At 37.4% G+C, this 25,173-nt stretch overlaps 1 protein-coding gene across 9 annotated transcripts in view; it reads left to right on the top strand.

Annotated features, from left to right (window-relative positions):
- Positions 1 to 25,173, top strand: part of frmd4a (FERM domain containing 4A) — a 145,066-nt gene that overhangs the window by 100,150 nt on the left and 19,743 nt on the right. For all 9 annotated transcript variants that reach the window (XM_038299923.1, XM_038299924.1, XM_038299927.1 and 6 more), the window contains 9 exons: positions 6,320 to 6,414; positions 9,811 to 9,903; positions 13,760 to 13,844; positions 17,272 to 17,328; positions 17,943 to 17,965; positions 22,724 to 22,807; positions 22,900 to 22,965; positions 23,061 to 23,118; positions 23,233 to 23,319. In XM_038299923.1, coding sequence (XP_038155851.1) covers positions 6,320 to 6,414; positions 9,811 to 9,903; positions 13,760 to 13,844; positions 17,272 to 17,328; positions 17,943 to 17,965; positions 22,724 to 22,807; positions 22,900 to 22,965; positions 23,061 to 23,118; positions 23,233 to 23,319 — 648 coding nt within the window. The remainder of the gene's footprint in view (positions 1 to 6,319; positions 6,415 to 9,810; positions 9,904 to 13,759; positions 13,845 to 17,271; positions 17,329 to 17,942; positions 17,966 to 22,723; positions 22,808 to 22,899; positions 22,966 to 23,060; positions 23,119 to 23,232; positions 23,320 to 25,173) is intronic.

Raw genomic sequence — 25,173 nt, forward strand, 5'->3', positions numbered from 1 at the left:
TTCCTTCCTTCCTTCCTTCCTTCCTTCCTTCCTTCCTTCCTTCCTTCCTTCCTTCCTTCCTTCCTTCCTTCCTTCCTTCCTTCCTTCCTTCCTTCCTAGATGAAAATGTATTCAGTTCAAGCTTACAGCTTGACTCCTTACATCCCTTTGCTGGCTATAGACTGGCAATTAGCTAGAAAACTAGAAAGAAAAAATAGAATAATTGCTCTTGAACAGTAGAGAAGGATGAAATGTATTTAAAAAATGGAACCGAAAAAGTAAATGGTGTACTGAGGAATGGAGTGAAAGGAGATGAAACTAAAGGATCGGAATGGAGAGGAGAAAACGGGAGGCAGAGCTGAGAATAGGTCTGCTGACTTTTTGATTCAATTACTCTGCCAGAACTGATCTGCTCTTTCAAATTGGTAGTTTGTTCTGCTCCTTTGCCACTTACTGTCTCTCTCTCTGACTTTGCACTATACCCACTACCACAGATTTTCATTCTCATAGAACAGGACTTCATAGAATGGCATAGATTAGGATGTTGATATTGTCATTATACAGCGCTAAAAAACTAAACCTGTTAACTTAAAAACCAGTTAATCAGAGTCTAGAGGTGATATTTTCATCATGGAAGTTTGAACATTAAAATCAGTTTTTTTTTTTTTTTTCCAAATGTCATGATCCTTGTCTGCAAGTACACCATTCATATCCTTCTCCGCTAATCCTGGAAACATGTTACTTAGCTCCATCCATCTTCCTTTCAGCTCTGACCCGATTTTTTGTCTTTGCTAAAGAAAATCATCCCTGAATCATGATGTTGCTTCCATTATCTTCCACTCTTTGTAGTATTTCTTCATGTTTATGTGAAGGTTTAGGTTTCTGCTTCACATGTCAGTTTACATGTAGGCCAGGTAGTTTAATCTTAGTCTCTCCTGACCAGAGCACCCTCCTCCATATGTACTGTGTCTCTAAGGCTACGTTCACACTGCAGCCTGAAGTGACCCAAATCCGTTTTTGCCCAAATGTGACCTGTATCTGATCTTTTTATGGCAGTCTAAACAACACAGATCTGATTTTTTCCAATGCCATCCAGGCCACTTGGCTATGTGGTCCAGAATCTGATACGGATCTGATCTTTTCAAATGAGACCTGCGTCTTGCTACGCAGAAGCAGGAAGAGAAACAACCAAGGTGGAAGATAATGCGGAGAGCAGGTTTTCTTTTAACCATCTTGAAAAGATTGTCTTTTTAAAGTTGGGAAAGATCGCTACATGTGCTCCAGCACTAGCATCCATGTTTACTTCCATAAACACAGAGCCTGCTTGCTTGTGACATCATTGCGTCCTCTACTGCGTATACGGAACACTTGCGTTGTATGAATGCAGTTCACACAGGAGATCACATATAAATCGAATTTCACTTAACAAGTGGATTTGAGCATTAAGGCCTGCAGTGTGAATACAGCCTAAGTGGCTTGTGGCAAACATTAACTTTAATCTTGATGGCTGTCCATAGAGGCCAGATATGTGAAGTCCACTACTAGTAGTTTTTCTCTGAACAGATTCTTCCACTTGAGTTTTAGATGTCTGCAGTTTCTCTGATTAAAGGTCTCCTTGTTCAGATTGACAGCCATGTCTTGGTAGATTTACAGTTGAACCATGTTTAGATGATGGATTGAACAAGGTTCAATGAGATGTTTAAATTACACTAAAACTCACCCTGATCTGCTTGATCAACACATTTTCGCTTCCGACTCATGAAATACTGACGCCGCTGGTCAAAGAGAGGCGGCAGCAGAGTGGTGCAGCGGAAGCATGCTGAGCCCATATCCCATAGGTTGATGGATTGAAACCATAAGGGGAGTGTTGGCCTAGTGGTTAGAGCAGTGCATTTGTGCTCTGAGAGGGTTGCAAGTTCCGAGTTTGATCCCCAAAGCCTGTACTCTGGGTCCCTGACCATTAACCCCGCACTGATCCCTGGGCGCCACACAATGGCAGCCCACTGCTCCCCAACAGGATGGGTCAAAATGCTGAGGGAAATTTCTCCAATGTGAGATCAATAGTTAGATTATATTATAAACCTCACTGTCTGTCATATACTGATTCGGCCGAGGTTCCTCGCTCATCGTATATTGACACACAGTGTAAAAGCTAGGTTGTGGATATTGTATCAAGTGACACAAAACAATTTTTTAAAACATTTTGGCCTACACGGTTATTGCTGGTATCTTCAGTAGTGTATGGTAATGTGTACAGTAGTTCTTTAGGTTTAGGGGTTAGAGTAAAAAATAGATTAGTTTTTTACTTTGCAGTTCATAGAAAATGTTCAAAGTTCCTGCCATAACCTGTCAGACATCCTGCGTGTTTTTAAATGACTAAAGTCGTAATGTAAGATACTGATGCAAAGGAGGCTTAACCAAGCACCTGTTATTGAAGCTTTGGGAGCGAGACTAACTTGGCTTGATGTGTTCCTTGATCTCCATTGCTTCTTTTTTTCAGTAACATTTATAAACAAACTCTGAGGCCTTCACAGAACAGATGATTTTACTAATCAATTAATCTGTTGATTATTTTTCCACTTAATCTATTAATAATTCGATAGAAAAAGTGTCCTTGTTGAAGATTTTTTTTACAGAACTAAACCAAATGAAACTAAAACTTTTTCACTTGAGATGTTCTAGATAGAGCATATCAACAGAAGAAAAAGTTGTTTTTTTTATCTTAAATACAAAAATGTATTTTTTATTTTATAATAATTGTAAAATTACTCCTTTAAGTGAGATGCTCTGTCTGCTAAAGCCATACTTTAAAAGTCTCTATACTCCAGTTATCTAAATTATTTGACGATTATTTCAATATTCATCTTATTAATTATTTCAGTTTTATGTTAAATTTATGTTAAATTACACACATTTCAACCATTATTACTAATTAGAACACTTCTTAATGTCGTTGGTTGCAGCAGATTTTATTTAGAGGGATCATTGTTAGGTGGGGTTAATCTAAATGCTCGTCACACTTTTTGAACCATACAGTACATCAGTATCCGTCCACTTCCTAATTATGTGCTACCATGTCTTCTCCTATCAAAGAAAATCTCAATAGAATGCACTAAAGTAAATGTTTGGAATGCCTAGGCTCCTCAAAATAAATACCAAATAAACTAATCATACAATATATATAAATTATACCAATAATTTACGTTTGCATGATTGATTGTTTACCTTGTGTGTCTCTCGTTCTAATGAAGCATGGTTTCACTCTGCATGATCAACCTCCACACACCTTCCCCTTATTGTTTCTTGAGCGTATTGAGTTTAGCATGAGAGCCCAATGACTGAAGAGTAGCAAGCCATAGAAATGCTAATTTCCAAGTCGAACATAAAAGCTGCAGTGTGGGAGCACTTCGGTCTCAAACGGATAATATTGTTTTATGAAAATAATTTCTGAGACTATTCATCATCCAGCAACATTTCTTATGGTGCCAGAAAACCAAGGTCTGTAGTGGGAAATCTGAAGAATTTCAACCTGATGGGATTACTTTATCACACCTTAGATAACTTGATGTCCTTACTCTAACACAGTTTGGGACTCCAGGAATGTCTCTGATAGATAATTTCAGTTAGTGAATCATAATCTGAACCGTCCTGAAGGCACCAAGGACACATGTGGCTGTCTGCAGGCAGCTGCCAGCAAAGCAACCAAACTGCATCAGTGTGTTTGTACATGTCTGTGGGTAATCTTGAGTGTGTCTCCTCCTCACACTCACTGCCCTGTAATTCTCACAACGTTAATTACCTGTGATGCTTAGAAGGCACAGGCTGAATGTCTATTAGAGGTAATGCTGTCTAAGCCAGCAAGGAGATGCTCTGTCTGATAAAAGGCTATTCTCTGTGGATGTGTGTGTGTGTATTGCCTGTCATCCGCTGCCTGTATCACTGTTGGTGTCTTTCTCAATATTATTACAGATCTGATATGTGCAGTGTCACAAACTGAATTTAGAGCGTGCTTGTGGAAAGGTTGGGATCTTCACTTTGAGAGGAAACTCAATTTAGTCGTTATGTTCCCTAAAAGGCAGTCAGTTTGTTTGGTGTTTATACCAATATGGAGGCAAAGAGCACCACAAAACTCAGAGTCTAGCTGCTGGTGTTTCTTTTCATCTTAAAATCATTTCCTTCTAATGTTTATCCGTACAACTGGGATTTATTTTGTTTCTATATCAGCTTCCTAATGGTGTATCGGCGTGTTTACTTACGTTGCTCTGCCTCTCTATCTGCTACCAAAGGGTTGAGGTTGTTCAAATAGCCTCTGGTAAAGAGAGACCCCCACATTGTCTCTCCCAGACTGAACCAAAACATGTATTACTGCTAATGCTATAAAGATAGCCTCTTTCTAAACCATAAACACCAGCAATGAGTGGAGCCCTTCAAAGAGTGCACTGTTGATGTTTTATTTGAAGAAACAATAGTGCCAATAAAGATGTGAATGAAGGCACCAATTTATGTTGAGTCACACATGTCAGATTTAAACACGGCAGTCAGTACTCAGAGAAAATAGGTGCTTATTTACTTCTTTGCTTGAAATCTGGATATACAAGTTAGCTTTAAAATCTTTCTTTTAAAAGGCTGTGGACTTGTTAAAGGTGTGTGCATGCAAACACGTAGGAATTATCTTAGAATAGAAAACTGTCAGAGAATTATGCAAAGATTCTCTTGGGATATTAGACAAACTACTTTTCATATCCAAGTCAATTTAGCATCAGTTTCCCACCATAGACCTTTATGTTTGGTGCTATTCTCTTGAAGAGCCACAATCTTTAGGCTCGGAGATGGAATGGATTTTGTCCACAATAAACTATCTGTAATTTCTGAGCTTTCTATGTGTAAATAAATTTGTCTCTTTATGAGATTCTGAAATTGTTTGAATTTCCCTAATGATTAAAGCCGTTCATCATATCCTCTTCTGTCATTCATTAAATAAATGAAACACTCCAATCACCCTCATTAGTTACAGAATGTATTCCTTTAATTTGTGCTTTTTTAAGTAGAGAGGTGCTTAGTTTGTGAAATCTCTCATCATATTTCTCCAAATTGTCCAAATTCAGATTGCTCTTAAACCTGTCTGCCTCCATCAAGATGCTGACTGCTAATGACTACACATTCAATTTTAACGACCATTACTATTTGTTACTTTCTGGAAAGAAAAAAAAAAGATTTTTACCTGATAGATTACATCTCAGTGACAGCACGATTATAACCAGATATATACGAATCGTCTTATTATGGTAGGTTCAGCTTTAATCCCTTTAATGCAAGTGTTATGCAAGATGAGTCCACTTTTAATCTTATCCCAACCTCTCCTTCAATTCTTATCTCTCCAGAGCCTTTATGTGTAGCAGGATAACTGTAATAAATGTAGGCAGCGTCCCTTTATTGGATCTAGGTCAGTGCAGATGTGTGTGTGTGTGTTTGGGCTGTATGACATCACCTCCTTCTCTCTAAATAGCTCTCAGTAGCTTCTGACACAGAACCTAGTGGTGCAGGAAAGGGATTGGATGAGTCTACTGAAACTCCATGCTCATCTGCACTCGAATGTCTTTGCATGGCATGTGTATCCGAATTTCTTTGCATATTTATCCCTATGCAGGATATATCCCTCTTGTTCTGATGTTTTGTCCAAGTGGCCAAGAAAGACGTCTTCCTTATGTGTGTGATGAGTGTATGAATGTAGGCAGTGCGGCACACCCATGGTTAACCTCAGGGTTGGGCGTACTGTTACTCAGGATGTGACAAACCATCAGCATATGGCCTTAGTACCTCTCCTCTGCTTGGTTTTAAGATGATCCCTTCATTGCAATGATAAATAGCTGTTATGAAAAAAAAAATCTAGCCATCATTCATTAGGTTAGCTAGTGTACTAGCTATAGCCATGTCTGCAATACAGTGATTCAGCTGTAAACCATGACGCTGCAGTGGAGGTGTGGATCAGAGAAGGAAAGTAATGGGAGGGCAAGGGAAGGACAGAGTACCTGCACTGTCAGCAGCATTTACAAACTCCATCCATCTTTTCTGTGCTCAACCCTCTCACTATCCTGTACCAAACTTTTCACACATGCTCAGTTGCTGTTTTTGCTCTATATTTATTTAACTGCATTGTCATTTTTCTGAATCAGTAGCCGATATGATGGTAGCAATAGGCTTCAAATTGACCTACTCTAAATGAAAACTCTCATACTGTATGGAAAGTTATGGAAAGTCATCAGTAGACGGTTCTAATTGTAATCTAACTAATCTGCAATCTAACTCAAAGTTATGTTTTGTTCTTTGTTTCTCTCTGTAGCCCAAATTGATGGCAAAGGACTTGCTAGACCTCGTGGCCTCTCACTTCAACCTCAAGGAGAAGGAATACTTTGGAATTGCTTATACAGATGAAACGTAAGGCACACTAAAATTGCATTAAAAAACAAGCTGTTTGTGCATAAAGAGTTCATATGTCATCTGGATACATCTTAAATATGTGTTTTCCAAAGCTGGAGAGAACATTTGAGAATCGTAGAAATATTGATGAATTGTTGATAAAGTTCTGTATTGGTTGGATACTTTTTTGCACATCCTTTCAGACTATTTATTTAACTTGGTGAGGTATAATGTTTTAATATGTTCTTTACAGAAACCTAACAATTGGAGGATATACACTCCAGCCTGTTTAAAGGCAAATTTAATAAACTTTACCATCATACATGCTTTATTGTACATATTTTACACCGGCTTAAACAAACCCACTGTGATTTAGACAAGGCAGACAGCACTGTGAGGACCTTGTCCTTTGATTTCTCCAGTGTATTTTACACAATTCAGCCTGACTGTCTTTGTGAGAAACCCCAGAAAACTCAGGTGGAGGCAACAACAATTGCCTGGATCAATGGCTGCATGACAAACAGACCCCAGTTTGTTAGACTGAAGGGTCAACTGTCTGATCAAGTCTTCAGCAGCACAGTAGCACCACAGGGGACGGTACTCTCACCATTCCTTTTCACTTTATACACAACTGATTTCCAGAACCAGACAGAGTCCTGTCATCTGCAGAAACACTCAGATGACTCTGCAGTCACTGGGAACATAAAACATGGACAAGTAGCTGAGTTGGTGCACCACTTTGCGGCATGGTGTGGAAACAATCAAAAGATCCAGAATGTCAACGAAACAAGGGAAATGATCGTAGATTTCAGAAGAAGCAGGAAGAAGTTGAAACAAGTTTACATCATGTGAGAAGAAGTTGAAGTGGTGGAGGAGTATAAATACCTTGGTGTTCACCTGGACAACAATTTAGACTGGAGACACAACGGCGAAGCTGTCTACAAGAAGCAGATTGTGCTTCTTTAAGAGGTTAGATCCTTCGCTGTTTGCAACAAGATGCTGCATATCTTCTATAAGTCTGTTGTAGAATGTGATCTATTCCTCCATCGTCTTCTGGGGAGTCAGAGAAAATTACTTAAAAAACCTCAAGAAGCTAAAGTTGCATTCACACCCAATGCAATCTGGGCGTCAAAAATGCTTAAATGGAGAAATTTGGATGCTGAGTCAAACGCTGTTCAAGTTTCTTTGACGCTTCAAAGCTATGGCTGCTCGGCGCTCTCGTTGTTTATCTGCTCTGTTCTCTGGAGAGCAGCTTTTACTCTGATAAGTTTAAAAAATAGCTTTAACATGTTTTTAAGTGAGAAAGTCCACCTCAAAACATCATCTGTGCAGTCAGTTGATCAGGATAAGGATCCTACTAAAATATACCGTTCTTGTTAGGAGCACCAGACCTCCAGCATATCAGCGGCCTGCAGTCTTGGAACTCCCCACAGAAAGCTGTCCGCCCTGACCAGCCTGTGGGGGAGTTTAGCGCAGCAATAATGAGCAGAGCTCGCTCTCTTTTCCTTGTACATAATAAATTCTCTTGGCTTTTTTTCTTAAACCTTTGAAGTTTAACCCCTTTATGTATTTTTCATATGCAGACAGCTCTGCAGAAGCGATGACAGCTTGCATGTAGTGTCTGTCTCCCCCAAAAAACTCCTTAATCGGCTCTTCTGATTGGTTGACGCAAAGTCCAGTGAAAAAGTTAAAATTTTTCAACAACAAAAAAACCTATGAGTTACTGCAATGTTTAATTTCCCTTTGTGATAGATAAAGTATTTTTTTTTATTTTACTGAATTATGTTGTAAAGGGCTGATGAGAATTGATGCAGATAGCTTATGATCAATGTTCTTACAGTAGGTTTAAAAAATAATTAGGCGTATTAGTTTTAATACCCAATAAACAATGCGTTGCTTTAAACATAAACCTTAATGAAACAGAAACATAACACCATAGTATAATATAGATCATTTTGATCTATTGTGCAACTTCTTATATTTTTCTATCTATTTAACGGTCAGAGTTTTGTTGGCTTGAGCTCATGTTGGACTGACCCTGTTGTTAGCTTAGATGTTGCAGTTAGCGAAATAATAAAGTAAGAGTTTTAGATTACTTTCAAATGTTGGGCTGGTTTGTTCTTGGTCTGTTTTAGTGAAACGATTCAATTTAATTTGAAATATTACTAAATATTACAATTTAATCTATTTTTTAAAAATCAGTCTAGCAAATTATGAAATGTTTCTTCTCTTATGGAATAAAAGTGGTTCTTTCTGGTCTGCTTTTAGACAGGCAAGATTCTGCTGTGCTTTAAATGCAAAAGAGATAAACAAATTTTATGGCTTTGTGGCCTAGAAAGACAAAGCACCATCGCAGGATGGTCATGCAAAAATCTAACTGATTTGCATACAGTCAAACATCACACCTTGTTTTCTGCTTTGCTCCAGTGCAAATTCTGCCTAGGAAGACTGACCTTTCCTCTTCACCCTTACATTTGTCATAGATACTGTTAGCAATGCCAACCCACTACAGCAGTCCACTTTACTCTGGAGGAATGGCATCATTTGTTACTTTTGTCCAGAGAGAGCGTATACTGTTCAGCTGTCAAGAAGGGTAGGGGGCTGGATGGGGGGAAAGAGGATAGTATGAAAGGGATGCTGCACAGGAGACCATGCAGGGTTACCAGGGCGACAAGCTGTCGCTGCAGTTTTTTTTTCTCCAGCTGTAAATAGAGCCATGCAATAGTTAGATGGGATGTCTTACCCTTTCAACTTCCTTCATCATTTCTCTTCATCTTCTTATAAAGAATTGCTTGCAGCATCAACCTAAAGACATGTCAGGATGTGTTTCGTTGGCTTCATTTTTTTATGTTGAGCAATTTCTTTAATTCTTCTGTCAGAACATTCCAGAAGAGTTGTTTTTTCCACTTAGTAAAGCTTTAATTGTTTTAATGTTTCCATATTTATACTCAGTAGTGGTTATGATTTAAGATGAAAACATTTAAATTTTATTGTTGTATATAAATTCTGTGTGGTTACTCTTGTCAGTTGTGTTTTTTTTATTATTGTCAAAATACTTTGTGTTGGAAAAAGGATCAGTACTGTCTGGTCCAAATATTCATTAAAAAAAACTGTAGCACCCTCCTTGTGTGTAGTGAGTGTGGATCATTTCAATTTTAAATCAGCACTAGTAATGGCTCGTTAGATATTGTGACCTCATTTAGAAAACTGATGTCAGTAGCTCTGCCGCTGTGGTGTATGAAGGTGCCCCATCTCATAAAAAAGTCATTTATATTTCCATTCTTTAATGTTTCTTCTCAGATTACACAGTCTAAAGTATTAAATTGAATTGCAATGTGATGAATGTATATAAATCTGTCCTATTTGCCCAAACACCTTTAGTTAATAGTATTTACTGGTTGTTATCCTCCACAGGGGCCATTTTAGCTGGCTTCAGCTGGACCGAAGGGTGTTAGAGCATGAATTCCCTAAAAAGTCTGGTCCTATTGTTCTCTACTTCTGTGTCAGGTAAGTCTATTTAACTTTAACTTCAATACTTTCATGATTTATCTCCTTAATAGCCATGTGAAGAAAAGCTAAAGTTGTGTGTGTCAGCATGTATGTGCTTTTGTGCATATAGTAGATTTTTGAGTAGTAGGGAAGGATTAATAAGATAAGTTATGAAATAGCTTTGACCTCAGTGCTTAACTTCTGCCACAGGGTTGTTCAGCCAATCAGCAACCTTTTACTCTGCCTCAGTATGCTTTGCATGTAAATCTTATGCAAAATGCCTTGCTGAAGCAAGAGTACTCTTTAAAAGAAAGAACTTCTGTACAGAAGATCATCAGAGAGATTTAATGATTAGACAAAGTGAAGGGCAAAAGGTACTTTTAAGTGATTTTGTTAATTGAGGAGGGAAAAACTGCTGTGAAAATTGTTCTTTCAACGTTGGAGGCCAGAACTCAAGTAAAGTAATTTCAATAACTGGAAATCTGTTGTTTTTATCGCTATGGAGGAATTAAAGCCCCCTCTTATTTCCTAAATTATTCTAATTCAGGCGAAATTTAAGTTGTTATTTTTTTAAGCATGAACAACCTTTTTAAGATGAAGCCTAGGGATTGGTACTGTTCACATCTGAACTGATCCTCAGTATCTGGGAATCAGTGTCAGTACTCAATATTCGTTACCACGCTAACATTATCTTGAACACTAAGCCTGCTTACTTGGAGCAGATGAAGATGATAATGCAGCTTCCTCACATGCTTCTTCGTTGTCCCTGTTTACATCAAATGTCTCAAATATTTCTCCTTTTGGCTGCTGCATTCGTGCTAACACGACGAACACAGGGGTTGAAACAGTAGATCTGAGGCTCTCTTCAGCCTTGACAAAATGTTGTGCTTAACCAGATGCTTCCTCAGATTAGATATAATTCCTGCACTACGCGTCAATAATATTGCAACGAGTGTAATCTACGTCCGATTTTGAGAGACAAGGCACTTTTTAGTTGGCCATGCATGCTTTGTTTACTTTACCATCGATTATTGGCGTCATCATGACCTATTCAATTCCCGTATGGAAAATCACCCTCTTTTCCACTCTCTCCATGTCATAATTATGTGTTTTGTTACCAAAACATGGCACCCTTTGTTTTAAGCTTAATTTATCTCAGGGCCACAAACTTAAGGCCGTATAGGGTTGGCCTAGTGGTTGAGAGCAGTGCGCTAATGCTCTGAGAAGGTTGCAAGTACCCGGTTCGATGCCCACAGCCTGCACTCTGTGTTGCTGAGCAAGACACTTAACCCTGCACTGCTTCCCGGGCGCAACACAATGGCAGCCCACTGCTCCCAAAGGGGATGGGTTAAATGCAGAGCGTGAATTTCCCCATTATGGGACAATAAAGGGATTTAGACATGGGTTGTTCAAGATTTCCTGGCATGGAGCATACTTTTTGCTACCAGTTACAGTGGGAATTTTGTCCTTGAACAAACTATAATTTATTTTTCTAAAACATTTTTTCAGAAAAGCAGTTCAAATCATAGTCTTTGCTAAAAACAGATAGTAGCCTGATGGATGCAAAGAACCGACTGTATACCAAAGACCTGTTCTCTGCACATGCTCATATTTAGAGAACGATAGGTGCTAAGAGTGATGTAGATTTCATCGATACCTAATGTCTTACTCAAGACCTGGTCTGTATCAAATGTCAAGCACAGAAGAGTTTTAAATGACAAAGTTTGTATGTGGTGACAAAGGGTTGGGCAGGGTGAAGGATGAGGGTCTCGCTTTATGTATTTACATAGACTAATAGGTGTTTGAGGGTTGGAATGGGTGGGGGGTGGGGGGTTATTGTGAACTTTGACACCATTTTCATGCTGCAACCCCCATTTCCCTCTAACACAGTTCAGACTAGACGCTAACCTCAATCTCTGCAAATGTCACACTGGGTGAAACCTCTTTCAAATACTTCCCAGCCACATTTTATAGATTCACTGAGTAGATCTACACAATCCAGACTTTGCTTTAAAAGCAATCATTCCAAATGTCAGGCCTTTATCTCTTATCTTTCTCACCATATAGTCCAATGGGAACAATACTTGAGTTTGTGTGCTTCTGTTTGCATGAAATATACATGCTTTGCATATTTATGAGGTATTTAAGTGTTCCTTAGGTTCCCTATAAATGTGTGGGACTTTACCCATCTTAGGAAGGGTTCTTGCCTACAGTGTGTGTTTGTGGACATGTGTGTGTCTCATTTGCAGGGTGGCTTTAATTAAATGTTCAGAATGAATATTGACAAAGCTCCTCGCATTTTTTTCTTGCAGCTCAATATGTAAAGCTGTTCAAATTCTCAACTATCGATCACCCGTACAAGCCCTTACACTCAATACCTATACACATACCAAATGCATCAACCCGCTGATCCACATGTGCTTCCAGAGTTATGTGCATACGTTTCATTGTATACACTGATCTCACCTCCATTTATACACAGCACCAAGTACTAACATCATTGAGCTTCTGATTGTCACCTTTAAGGGGTTCTCTAAATACTTGATGTCCAATTTTATGAAAGACCTCCTATTACTTTCTCTCAATATGGCCATAAATTACTTTTTTTTATGTTTTTCTCTTCTCTAAAAGATGCAAACAACTCAGTCCTTCATGGAACAGCAGTTTCTATACTAGATTACACTCAGAGAATTTATATTTACTGATTAGGTGAATTTTAAAGCATTTGATTGTGCCTTCAAGAGTATAAAAATACATTTGGCTGAACACAAAGGCATATATAAGTCTATATTTAGTGATTTAAAAGCCGTGTTTCATTGTAGCGCTAAAAATGCATCCTAATAAAGGCCTCCCACATCAGTTGATATTTATAATTATTATTTTATATTTGAAATAAAAGTGTGAACCTTATTTAGACATAACCTTTATTTTATAGTCCTGCCACAAACTGTTAGAGTAGCTATATCCTTTCCTCTCCTACGCCGCAGAATGCCATGCTGTATTGGATATGAGTTCAGTGAAATAATTGGACATTCTATTGGACATATATTCTACTGATATTGATCAGCTATTATCTCAATGTAAATTGTTATTGTTTGAAATAATCAACCCTAATTTTTGTTCACTTCAGCATTAATCACCTTATTTTTGTCACATGAAGCTTCAGTACAGTTCACTGAAGCTTGACTGCGACAAAACGTGTGCAAGTTCAGCATGTATGGATGCTTTTGCTTCACGTTTCTACTGGGGTGTACACATTTGTGCTTATAAGGGTTTTGATGAAGCATCACATGACGTACGATAGGGCATGTGAGAGCATCTGTAGCACTCACAATCTTTCTGATAGATTTCCACTCGAGTAGCTTCCAATGTGCAGGCTCCCAGTACACCACTCTTACTCCCCTCTGGGTCTGCATGTATTCATGAGCTAAATTTAGTCGGCATTATTATGTTAGTACCCCGCTCACCGCTCTGTCAGAAGTGGGTTACTGTGCTTCTCTCAACAGCGTTGCTGAGATTGTGTGTGTTTTGGTACCAGATCTTTCCTGATGCTTCACAGCAGTAGACAGAGTCTGAACATTAAAAGTCTGTGAGAGCAGGTGTCTACTTATTTAGTTTGGAGAATGTGTAGACAGTAACAGATTAATAGTGGATTACAGCCAGCCAACACTGGGGGATGGATATTTTGTGTTACACTACAGAGAGGATTGTTTGCATGTCTAGTTTTTGGTATGGTGCGCCCTCCGCTGGTCATTTTAATTATTGTGCGCTATTACTAGAGAAAGACATCAGCCAAAGCTGATGTGAGATAAAACTCCCAGATGTTTATTTGTCAACTTAACCGACATGTTTCTCGTGTTTGTTGTGCTTTCAGGTTTTACATTGAAAGCATTTCCTACCTGAAGGACAACGCAACGATTGAACTGTTCTTTCTCAATGCTAAGTCCATCATTTATAAGGTAAAAGCTTCTCATTGTTTTTCATTGCTATCTAGTTAGGTGTGGATGTGTTATTGGAGTATCCAAACCTTGCTGTTAAAATGTTTGTAAATGCTCATCACTGTCATGGACAGCACTTCAGATTTTGTTTTTGAGCAATTACTTTTCAGACTGCAATGATTAAAGAACAATTAATTCTGTGCTGGATTTCAATGGATTTTCTCAAGTTCATTATATCCATCCACAAAACATTGAATGCCGTTCAGCAATATGATGAGAACACTTTCTGTAGCCATCAACCTGGCTCTGGCATGATTGCAGTCTGATATTTGACCACTTCTCTTATTCTAAATTACTTTTCACTATGTTGGTTTTCTGGCACAGACTTAGCTCTTAAACAAAAAGCACACATTTTTAACATAACTGAGGCCAGGGAAATTTCAGAGGTGTGTTTTTGAAGTGTTTATCTGTCCAAAAAGAAGTTTAAAAGTGATTTAGGTAATTTGATTACACAATTATGTAGTTTGAAAAGGCTTTAAATTTAAATAAATAAAAGTAAAGAAAAGATTTGTCTTAGTGTTCTTATTTTTTTTTTATGTTTTAATTTGACTTTGTCAGATATAAAATTGACATTATATCCATCAGAATTTTGGAGACTTAGTGACTAGTGGTTAAAGATTGGGCAATTGTACTAACTTGAGAAAAAATTGTGGAAATAAAACAGCTTCACATTCATAATGATCGTGGTCTGTTGTCTTTAAACCAAGCCTGGCCAAAATGCTAAGAAATGTTGTTTTTCCTTTTTTTAATGAAAATATACAGATGTTCTTACGTACGTTTGTAGTTTAAAGAATTCTTATTTTCACCTCAACAACTTTTTAATTATGATATGTTTATGCTCTGGGGTTTTACTTGTTGTTCCTAAAATCTCTTGTATTGGCATCAAAAGGAGATTTAGGGGCAAAAAAGTGTAATTTGAAGACAACTAGGTGCTTAAAAGCACCATTATCCTTAAAACATCAAAGCTGATTAGTGTGAATTAAAGTTATGTCTACAGTGGCAATGATCTGCCAATAAACGGTAGCTACTATTTCTGGTGAAATTAATAGAAATCATGGTAGATAGACGGAGTGATACTGGTCGCATATCTAGCTCTAAGTATGGCAGGACCTAAAGACATCATGCTTTTATCCTGTAACTTAATACTCAACTTGATATTCCACCAAATATAGCAGGAGCTGTAGATATGCTTTAACAATCATTTTCAGTACATAAAAAGTTTCGAAAAGTTTTATTTATTCAGTGACTCAGTTTAGTTAAATGAACCATGTAGGGCTGAAACAATTAATCGATTAATCGTGATTAATTGATTATTGACATAATTGTTAACTCTTTGAATAATCCATGAACTGTTAACCTGAAACATTTCTTAGCTGACAGAGCAACCCTTGAGCAGCAGTTATACCAAAATTGTAAAAAAAAATATTAAAACATTTTGCATTTAAGACAAAAAAACTTTTTTGTCTGTCAATATTTTCTATCCAGAAGGTCTCAAGCGGAAAAGTTTCACCTGGTTTGATTTAATTAAAGGGCTTTTAATTAATTAATTAAAGAACCTTTTGCTATCCAATTATTAATCGATTATTGAAAAAATAATTGACAGATTAATCAATTTGCTTTAATCCTTAGATCCTATAATATCCTATTAGTACTGACAATTCTCCATTTACAGCTAATAAAACCACATTTAAGATAGGAATATTACATCAGACCAATGGGAAAAAAACAAGTGTTAAAAACTGTTGTCTATCTAAATAAACGTACTTTAGTTTTTAAAGGGGGTTATGTTGAAACTGAGTATTGTTTCTCTTTCTCCGAAAAAAAAAAGATGCATGTGCTTTGTTTTGATTGGAGAAAAACAGTAAATTCGATTTGTACATTAATTTTATTTTCTTTAAAGCCATGAGGTTATTTGTTGATCCATTTTTCCACCCTAAAAAAAACAACAACAAAAAACTGAAATACTTAAATGGAACCTCAACATATTTTTTCCATTAGTGTTTTTTATGTTTACCATGGACTATTGTTGCAAAACAAAGATTGTTTATAGTTTGAAACCATTTGAGTGAGATGAACATGAAAAAAGGCCACATGAGGAAAACCTGCATCTTTGTCCTGCACACAATTTTATGAAGCAGAAAATGTGAACAGTTTGCATCAGCTGTTAGCCTTCACGCTGTGTGCTGCTCCACATTCCAGCAGTTAGCGAATTATTTGACACATTTACTGCCATATGGCACTGCTGTGGCACATTTATTCAGGCTTAGCAATTCCAGTTGAACATATATATGAAACTATACATATATGAGTATATCAGAGTACGAGAGATGCAGAAAAAATGTGTTTGTACACAAGGAATTAGTGCAAACTGTACTGCCCACCCATGTATGTACATCTCCATCACTACTTTATTGACAGTTGTGTTTAGCTGTTGTGTGTTTTGTCCACAAGAGGTCATCATACTCTGAAGAAGTTAGAATATTATTATCTATTCATTTTTAATTCAAAAAGATAAATTAATAATAGATAGAGTAATATTACATGTCAGTTACTATTAGGTTTGATGATTATTCACCATTGGCAATGACAATAATGATTATAAGTGATCAAAATGTGCCAGTTTTTTAACAGTTAGAAATGCTTGAGATCCTTTATTTTCTGCATTAAAATCAATAGTGTGTATATATAAAAGATAAACTGTTGTTGTTTGTAGATGTGAAGTATTATAGGAAGAGTTAGCTGAGAAACAGCCCAGCAGCTCCCACATTGATTAAGCTGAATAAATGGACTAAAGCAACAATTTTTACTTCTTCCAGTTTCAGTATAAGATAATCGGGATTATTTTAATCATTTCAAAGAGTAGGACTTAAATTTAGTTCAGTCCTTTGAACATTGCGCTGTATTTTGTTTCACCATAGAGGAACATACAGTTAGGAGGGGAAGAAAAGACAAAAGTAATTTGTGGTCATCCTGGGTGGTAAACCCACTGTGGGTTTTCTCATTCTCGTATTTCACCCAGACCGTCTGAACTTCTAACCAATTAAGAAGTGGATTCCTAGCATAGCTTACCTACTACTCGCATCCTGTTGACCCTTATCCCTTTGTCCAGTTTGGTGTTTGGAGATAGTATCTCACACGTTGGTGGTAAAAATGTTACCACTTTTACAATTGTATTCATTCTATGTAGCATGATTAGAGGATCATTTTCTATTGTGTTTTTGTTACTAAAAACCTAAAAGATTAGATGAGTGAGAAATGTGTCTAGTGCAGAAAATAGTTATGCACTGATTTTAACAGGCCATGTTTGTTATTTAACAGGTTGCTATCTGCTAAACCAAGTGTCATTCAAATCTTCTGGTTTTAATCTGATTGATGTTTTTTTTTGCAGGAGCTCATAGAAGTGGACAGTGAGGTGGTCTTTGAATTGGCTTCCTATATTCTGCAAGTAAGAAAGTGTTTTTTGTGCTTTATAACATAAATGTGAGGTTACCCATCAGTTTAATTACATGTTGTATGGGGGTATTCAAATCCACTAATCATTTCTTGCCTCTTGAAAGTTCTATTTAGATATTTCATGAAATTGTAGTTCTTCATCATTATTTTATGAATTAACTTCTCTGCTAATAAAACATTCATGACTGGCAGTAAATATGTTTCTATTAAATAAATTTTGTAGTGATTGGGAAAATAACATCAGGTTCCTGCCGTCAACATAAAAAACTTCTCATTACCTTCATCCTTCCCTCTCCTCCTAGTCGTCCGTCAGAGCAGGTCACTCAATTAACTGTGATTACATGAGGTCGCGTTACACAGCGTGGACTGAATGGTTTATATTTCTGTGTGTTTGAGTGCGTTTGCCCCCTGTGTGCAGGTGCAGATGTTCAGTATCAGGTATCCGCTCTGCAGTACTTCAAAGGTTTCCTTCTGAATGGATATTTAATGTTTATTACTCTTTCGCCTCTACAAACAGAACATAAACACAATATTTATGGTCAGTGCTCAGTTATAACTCATAAAGTCTAATACCTTTTACTCATTTATTCTGCTTTTCTTCCACAGGAAGCTAAAGGCGATTTTACCAGGTAAGTGTTTGACAAACCCAACTTATTCCTTCTGCTCTTCTAGTTCCTGTTAAGCGAATTAAATGAATAGAAAACAAATAAACTATTAAATTAGATTGCCTGTAAGTTTAATTTCTGACTTTAAATCTCCAGGTACTACAAAATTATGTTTGATAAACCCTGCTTACTGTACTCTACCTGGTCAAAGATTCTTTCTGTGTTGAGCCTGAAAGTGGAAGCAAAGCCAGGGTGACAATGGAGATGATATCAGCTGTTTATCTGCTTATCTGCTGATTACCTTTATCTCTCCTATAGTGCATGTGGAAAGCAAATATATTATTACAAGACTTATAGTGGAGCTACCTTTTATCAGATTCCCTAATGTAATGAAAGCAAGTGATATTCATCGTCTATTTACCTTAAATTAGATGAACACAATAGATGTTACATTATGTGTTTCTGTTACATTTAAATGAGCAGCTAACTTAAAGTGGATCTTCTGATCTCCTTAAATATACATCATCTCCGGTCCCTTGTTGCTCTGATAACCAACTACAGCAGCCATCACCTTTGACCCCATTTCCACCTATAAGAGAAGCTAATCTGCATAGCATCCTACAGAGAGCTGGAATGTACCACTCTCTGGAGACATTCCTTTCATCTTTATTTCTCTTTACTTTACACCTCCTCCCACACACACATATGTTGCTTTTCTAAAAGACACATTGTGTATATTGTGTCTTTTATTGTTGGATTTACTGGAATATATACTGCAGATTTATTAGAGTATTGTTTCTAAAATTATGATAGTTGGCTTCACAAAGTCAAAATATGTTTGTGATGTTGTGTTTCTTTTAGCAGTAGAAGGACCAATCTTTATGCAGTGACTGTTTTCTTATCCATAGTAATGTTTACATTGCAGTGGATTTAAAAAAATAAAAAAACACAAAGGGAAGGATTTTATTTGTGTTTAATGTTGTAGACCAACAAAAACTAGTATGTATGTCTGATTAAAGTATGTCTGATAAATTGAACATTTATGGTATTATTATTATTTTTTTGTTATTTACAAATCAAATCCTCCTATTGTCCTCCAGCATTTTCATGCATTTAGCTCCATCCATCAACTCTGGCATCATTCCTCAGTATGGTGATAGTGCATTTTGCATTATGTGCTGTGTTTTCCTCTATTATAGAGGTGCATAAAGGCTAAAAAGTTCAACTTAAAACAGCTCTGTCCTACATGGCTCGTAAACAGGATTTTTAATGGTTTTCTGTAGGCGATGACTTTCCTTTTGCTACTCTGTGCACGAACACTAGCAATCAGATCCCTACACATAAACCGTGGCTCTCTGCAGCTTCCTCAGGCTCAGTAGGTTTCTAGTTGCGTCCTGCTGTTTCCAGTTTTTAATAATTGATAATAAAAAAAAGTGCTTCCTGAGATATTTAAAGTTTGGAACATTTGTGTTTAACCTTTTAGCTTCTCCAAAATTTGACCCCTGACCATTTTGTTGGATTCCTTGCTCTCAATGTTCACCAATGCTGTCTTTTCACAGAACAGCTGTATATTTTGAAAACGGTTTCCACTCAGGTGTACTTTGTTTAGTAGTTAGGTTTCTCTACAGGAAATGTATTTAGGGGGATTAGATTAAAATAAAAATTTGATTAGTGATGCATTGGTCCATGTTTTTTCACTTCAAATCCATTAGTACAAGGTCAGGTCATAAAAACAGTAAATCATACAAAGAGGACAAATTCCTGATTTAGGATTCTACATAGAGGGGTGGGTGTCTTTACAAGTAACTCCATCAATCTGCTGCTCCAAAGAGGTCTGCTATCAGGTTCTAAAACACAGAGGAAGAAGGTTTCATTTTGGGACAGTACAGCGTTGTCAGAACCCTAACCCAGGAAGTAACAAGTCTAGAGCACCTACTGTAGTGGCTAAATGTTTCAGTGTTGCTTTAAATATATTGAAGAAATAAAATGAATAGACATCTTTAATGGACATATCTTGTTTACTTTCACTACCAAGCTTATCATTCTACTTATTGTCAATTAAATAATGTCAGTGTTTATTTACATTTAACATCCATCCATCCATCTCTCTTCACCCGCTTACTTTTACTTTTAACAGTTGCTCTAAAATTTATACTTTCTCATTTATATCTCATAAAAGAAGGTGGTTTATCTATTCCTCATCTTGTTAGGATATCAAACTCAGAGGATAATGAGGCAAAATAGCTTAATGCTACAGCAAGATCAAAATACATGTATTTTGTAGAGTCCATGGCTGCATATGGCAACCAGAACAACCTGAAAAACCTCAAAAGCTGTTCAAAACTTAACGAGCAACGTCAGCTGTGCTGATAACAAGCAAGTGTCTGAATGATTCCAGCAATAATTCTGGGATGGTGGTTACAGAGGATGAAGAGGTGGAGACTATGGGTTGCACCTGCACAGCTGGACCCAACCAGATATTCTCCTAAACAGCTGCCATCCTATTGCCACAGAGTCCACCCTGTTATCCAAAAAAGGTTTTGAAATCAAAATGAACTCCTTCAGTGGCTCCCTCTGATCGAGTGACGGATTCGATGCTTTTAATTTACAAAGGCACATCCCCCCTGCCCTTCATCAAGGTGCCATTTTCACTGAGTATTACAAAGTGTAGGGGCAACTCAGGCAAGAGAAGATGTGACTCTTTTTAGACTACAGACTTGGTTTCTTTAGCCACAATCAGACCACTGACTGTTACATCTCCAGCTCTCCACCAAAAGCTCTGCATATTATTCATGGAAGTTCTTAGCAGCAACCAACAAAAATTGTGGCCCCCTATACTTCTATTAGGGAAACTTCTCTGGATCTGACCCTATGGATTTGGCCCATTTTCACCAATATTCAATTTGCCACTGATACCAATAACAATATTGGATTGGTACATATCTAAACAGAACACATTCGCAGACAATCTTCCCTCAAATTTTTTTTTTGTCTGGGCATATACACAAGCTCCATGAGTACATTGCGGAAAAGTCTATGCAACATCAGATGTGTATGCTGTTGCCACACGCCAATTTGAAACTTGCTATAAACCCGCGATCATAGCAGGTTACATGGCTTATAAAAAGTATAAGAGATTATAGCAGCAATTTCCATTAGTTTACTTCTAATGAGGTGATCTTTCCCATAATATTTGAGATGTGCAGTAATATGCTATATGAAAGAGTCATGCTTTGGCAAAGATGAGGCTCCTACTCTTAAAGGAACGAGATGCTTCACCTTTTAGACATAACTTTTTGTCCACATTAAAACATTCACGTTTTTCACAATGAAATGTGTTGAAGCTTAAGATACTGAATCCCCGTAACTATTTGTGAAATATTTGATTACACAGTTCTTTAAGATTTGTCCTAATATAAATTATATAATAGTCTAAGCATTTCATGATTAATATCCATAAATAAAAAAAAGTAACAAATGTCACTAGAAAAAGAACAAATCTGACTTAAATTTGATCTATTTTTCACATCTGTCCTCACTTCCCCAATGGTTTTCCAAATATGCCGCTTCAAGATGGTTTTGCTGTTTTAAAATATGATTCATTAAACTAATTCCTCTTTCACAATCATGCTTGAAATGTTGCAAAAATATCTACAAGCTGTGAGATTTCATGTAGCTGCTAACTATCTAAGTGCAACAGCCACCATATCTGAGAATCCAGCGTCCAGCACGCTGAGGTCATTCCTGATAGCCGTCATAGAGACGAGATGCTTTTAGAGCACAAAACAATATAGAAATAACATGAACATAGATATTCCCTATTTGTTTTTTTTTTTATTGTTCATTTTATGTTGAAGTACGAATGATACACAGATTCAAAATGATATAGAAAAAATTTTTATTGGAATAATTGATTTAAAGTTTATGATGGATTTCATTTTATGTACGTCATAGATTTTCTTGTGTGCTGAGAATACGCAAGCAGTGTGCTGCTTACAGGGAACATTGTTTGCACACCACAATTTTTAGGTGTTTATTTAAAAAAAATGGAATTCCTAATAAAAAAATTGAGGTTACAAAGTAAAACCTATAGTGTTGAATACTGCTGCAAACCTGATAATTAGCGACACAAGCAGCTATGAACAAAAGCAGACACAGTTGTTTTTACACTTCGAAGAACAGACTGGCTGGGTGGATGGGATCTCTTCCAGAGACTTAGCTCATAGGTTGTCATGTTCCCAGGGCTTTTCCCAATCTTCTGGGGCCTTTGGTGGAGGCTGGAGTGAAGCCTGGGGATTAGAGCAGAGCATTTAGAAGTCTTGCCACTGGAGGTCTGAAAACGGAATCAGGGGCCAAGTCCTTGTAGCTCTCTGCACGGCTCCGCGTCTCATTTACTCTATCTGTGTCTTAATCTGTTCCAGTTCCAACCCCTTAGAGTTTTTATCCCGTCTTATCTGTGCTTATCTTTTGATTTCACATCTGTATTTCTCTTGCTCTTTTTGTTCCTGCAGCTGTTTAGACTTAGACCACACCCAGTGCTTAAAATAGAGCGCACGTTTTGGCCACCAGCACTTATTTCTTTTTTTTTTTTTACTAAATACAGTTCCTGTACTCATTTCCCCCAAAGTGGTTAAAAGACAGTTTAACATTTATAATAAACTCTACATTCCTCTTTTAGCACCCGATAAAATCTGTAAGATTATTATGTGTGTATAAAAGCATCCTCAGCTCATCATCAGACTGAGAAACAGCGTTGACTTCATTTTCTTTCCCTTTTTGCAGTGATGATGCAACAAGGTCTGATCTGAAAAAGCTCCCGGCTCTGCCCACTCAAGCACTAAAGGAGCACCCATCTCTGGCTTACTGGTGAGAACATGCTTAGTTATTTGTTGTGCAGACTCGTCCACTATCCCTCTGCCTGATAATATCCTGTTTTCTCCTGTTGCTCTCTCCTGCAGTGAGGACCGGGTCATAGAGCATTATAAGAAGCTCAGCGGGCAGTCCAGAGGCCAGGCTATTGTAAAGTACGTAGTTTTAGGTCTCTGGTTTTATTTATCTCATGTATGTGGAACACTTTCCTCTGTTTTTAGTTAAATATCTGCCTTTCTGTTTCTTACAGTTATATGAGCATTGTGGAATCTCTGCCCACATATGGAGTACATTACTATGGTGTAAAGGTACAGTTTTACAACTCTGCCTTTCCTTTTTTTTTCTCACATGTGCACTGCAGAGATTTTTGTTTCCTCTGGGCCTGCAAGCAGATATTAGGGAAGTTTTTCTGTGTTTCTCAGGACAAACAGGGGATCCCGTGGTGGTTGGGTCTGAGCTATAAAGGCATCTTTCAGTATGATTACCAGGACAAAGTCAAACCAAGGAAGGTAAGATGGTTCTTCTTCTGATCTCTGATGCACAAATCCATCTGTACATTAATTTTTCTGTGTCAACTTTCCATTAATAAAAGTTTGATGATTTAAATAATGCCACTCTGAATCTTCATATTTTCACCTCAAATTTTGTGGTAATTTAGCATGGTAAATACATCTCATTTTAGCTAAACCATAAATGGAAAATACATGATAATTTCTGTAAAAGTATTAAATCTTAGTTATTTCCAGCTGTTGATAAGCACTGGCTCTATTCCCTGTTTTACCCTCTTTACCTTTCATATATTTTTTACCATCCACCCAGGTATATTTACCTTCATCCACATGTCCATTAAGCCAAGTATACATTGTACGAGTTTTTGCCCATTTCGGACCAATTTTCCGGTCATGCAAGAATTTCTTTTGGATCGGGCCGAGTTTCAGCCTCATTGTGCATTCGCGTTGTGTTGTATACAGGGGGTAACAAGGGGTGATCAGCCATACATGACCACCTCCTATCAGGAATTGTAAGGTCAGGAGAAAATCAAACAAGTTTGAAATTCATTCGGCAATCATAAGGTGTTAGTGACAAATCCTGCTGTTGAAGCAGAGCTACGAGAGTCTTCAAGCCAATTTACCTGAACCTTGCACACTGTGCGTGTGCAAACAGGGGAGTTCTTCTTCTTCCAGATTGACAAGTCCGACCAGAGGCATCTCTCGGCAGTGAGTGGTTAATGGTCGTACAGTACGAGCAGTTAAATCGCATCAGAGCATCGGGCTGTACATTGTAAGAACATACATTGTGAGGGGTGAATTTTCGAGCTGTAGCTGCATGCAACGATTTAAAATATCGTAAAGTGTAGGCCCGACCTTATACATCTCTTTGTCCATCAGCCATCTGCTGGTACATTTCTTTAAATATGGGTTCGAAATAACTTCTCTATTAAGGATATGATAAGGAAAGTATTTGGTAATAAGAAGCTTGCAGGAATCATATCTGTGACCATTTATGTTTGCGTTTCATCCAGTTTTGTGGTCGGTGAGTCTTCATTGTAGTTTTGAAGAGGGTTAAAAATGTGTCACAACACAACTCTGGAGACCTTTTAGTCTTTTAATGAAACATCCTGTCCGGAATCTATTTCTGCCTTTCTAAGGGAACCTTCCTTCCACTCAGTGTGTGTTTGGAGGAAGATCTTTAACTCTTTGAGTTCAGCCTTGCATAAAACACCATTAACCTCATTAACAACCCTGTAAACCTACTAGCCTTTAAACGTTTCCCTGTTTGCCACTAACCCTCTTTCTGAGAGTGCCCACCTCTTAATTTGGACTTTTCAGTGCAAAATGTCTCATTAAAGGAAAAAATCCCGAAACAACCTGGGTGTTATATCATTAAAACAACACTAACAGTCATTCCACTAACAGTGTATCCAATTCACAAGCACATTAACACCAGAACATAGGGTAAAAACCTTTGAGTAGGTAAAAAGCTTGACATCATTTTACAGAGAAGTCTTCACTCATTTGCCTCTGACATGTTAGTCTCTACACCAAGTGACAATGAACAACAGAAACACATGAACGCAAATGATCAAGAAGTGCAGAGAGAAACCGTAGCAATCCATCACAAGGGACTTATCAAGCATTCAACAGACATGGCTACAGTCACAGTGTGAGTCACTGCTTCGTTATGCTTCAGAAATAAAACATGAAAGCTTTTATAAGAGGAGACTGGAGTACTCTGGGCCTCTTTATGCTGGACTGCTTCAGCATCACAAGTTCAGTTAAAACCCATTGAGAACACTGGAGATTTTAGGTTGGAAGGTTCTGAGCTGCGGACAGGAAAGTCATCAGCATTCAGTAAATGAACTG

This window comes from Cyprinodon tularosa, unplaced genomic scaffold (assembly GCF_016077235.1).
Source record: "Cyprinodon tularosa strain WSP-4 unplaced genomic scaffold, ASM1607723v1 ctg44, whole genome shotgun sequence".
In the NCBI taxonomy this organism is placed as follows: Eukaryota; Metazoa; Chordata; class Actinopteri; order Cyprinodontiformes; family Cyprinodontidae; genus Cyprinodon; species Cyprinodon tularosa.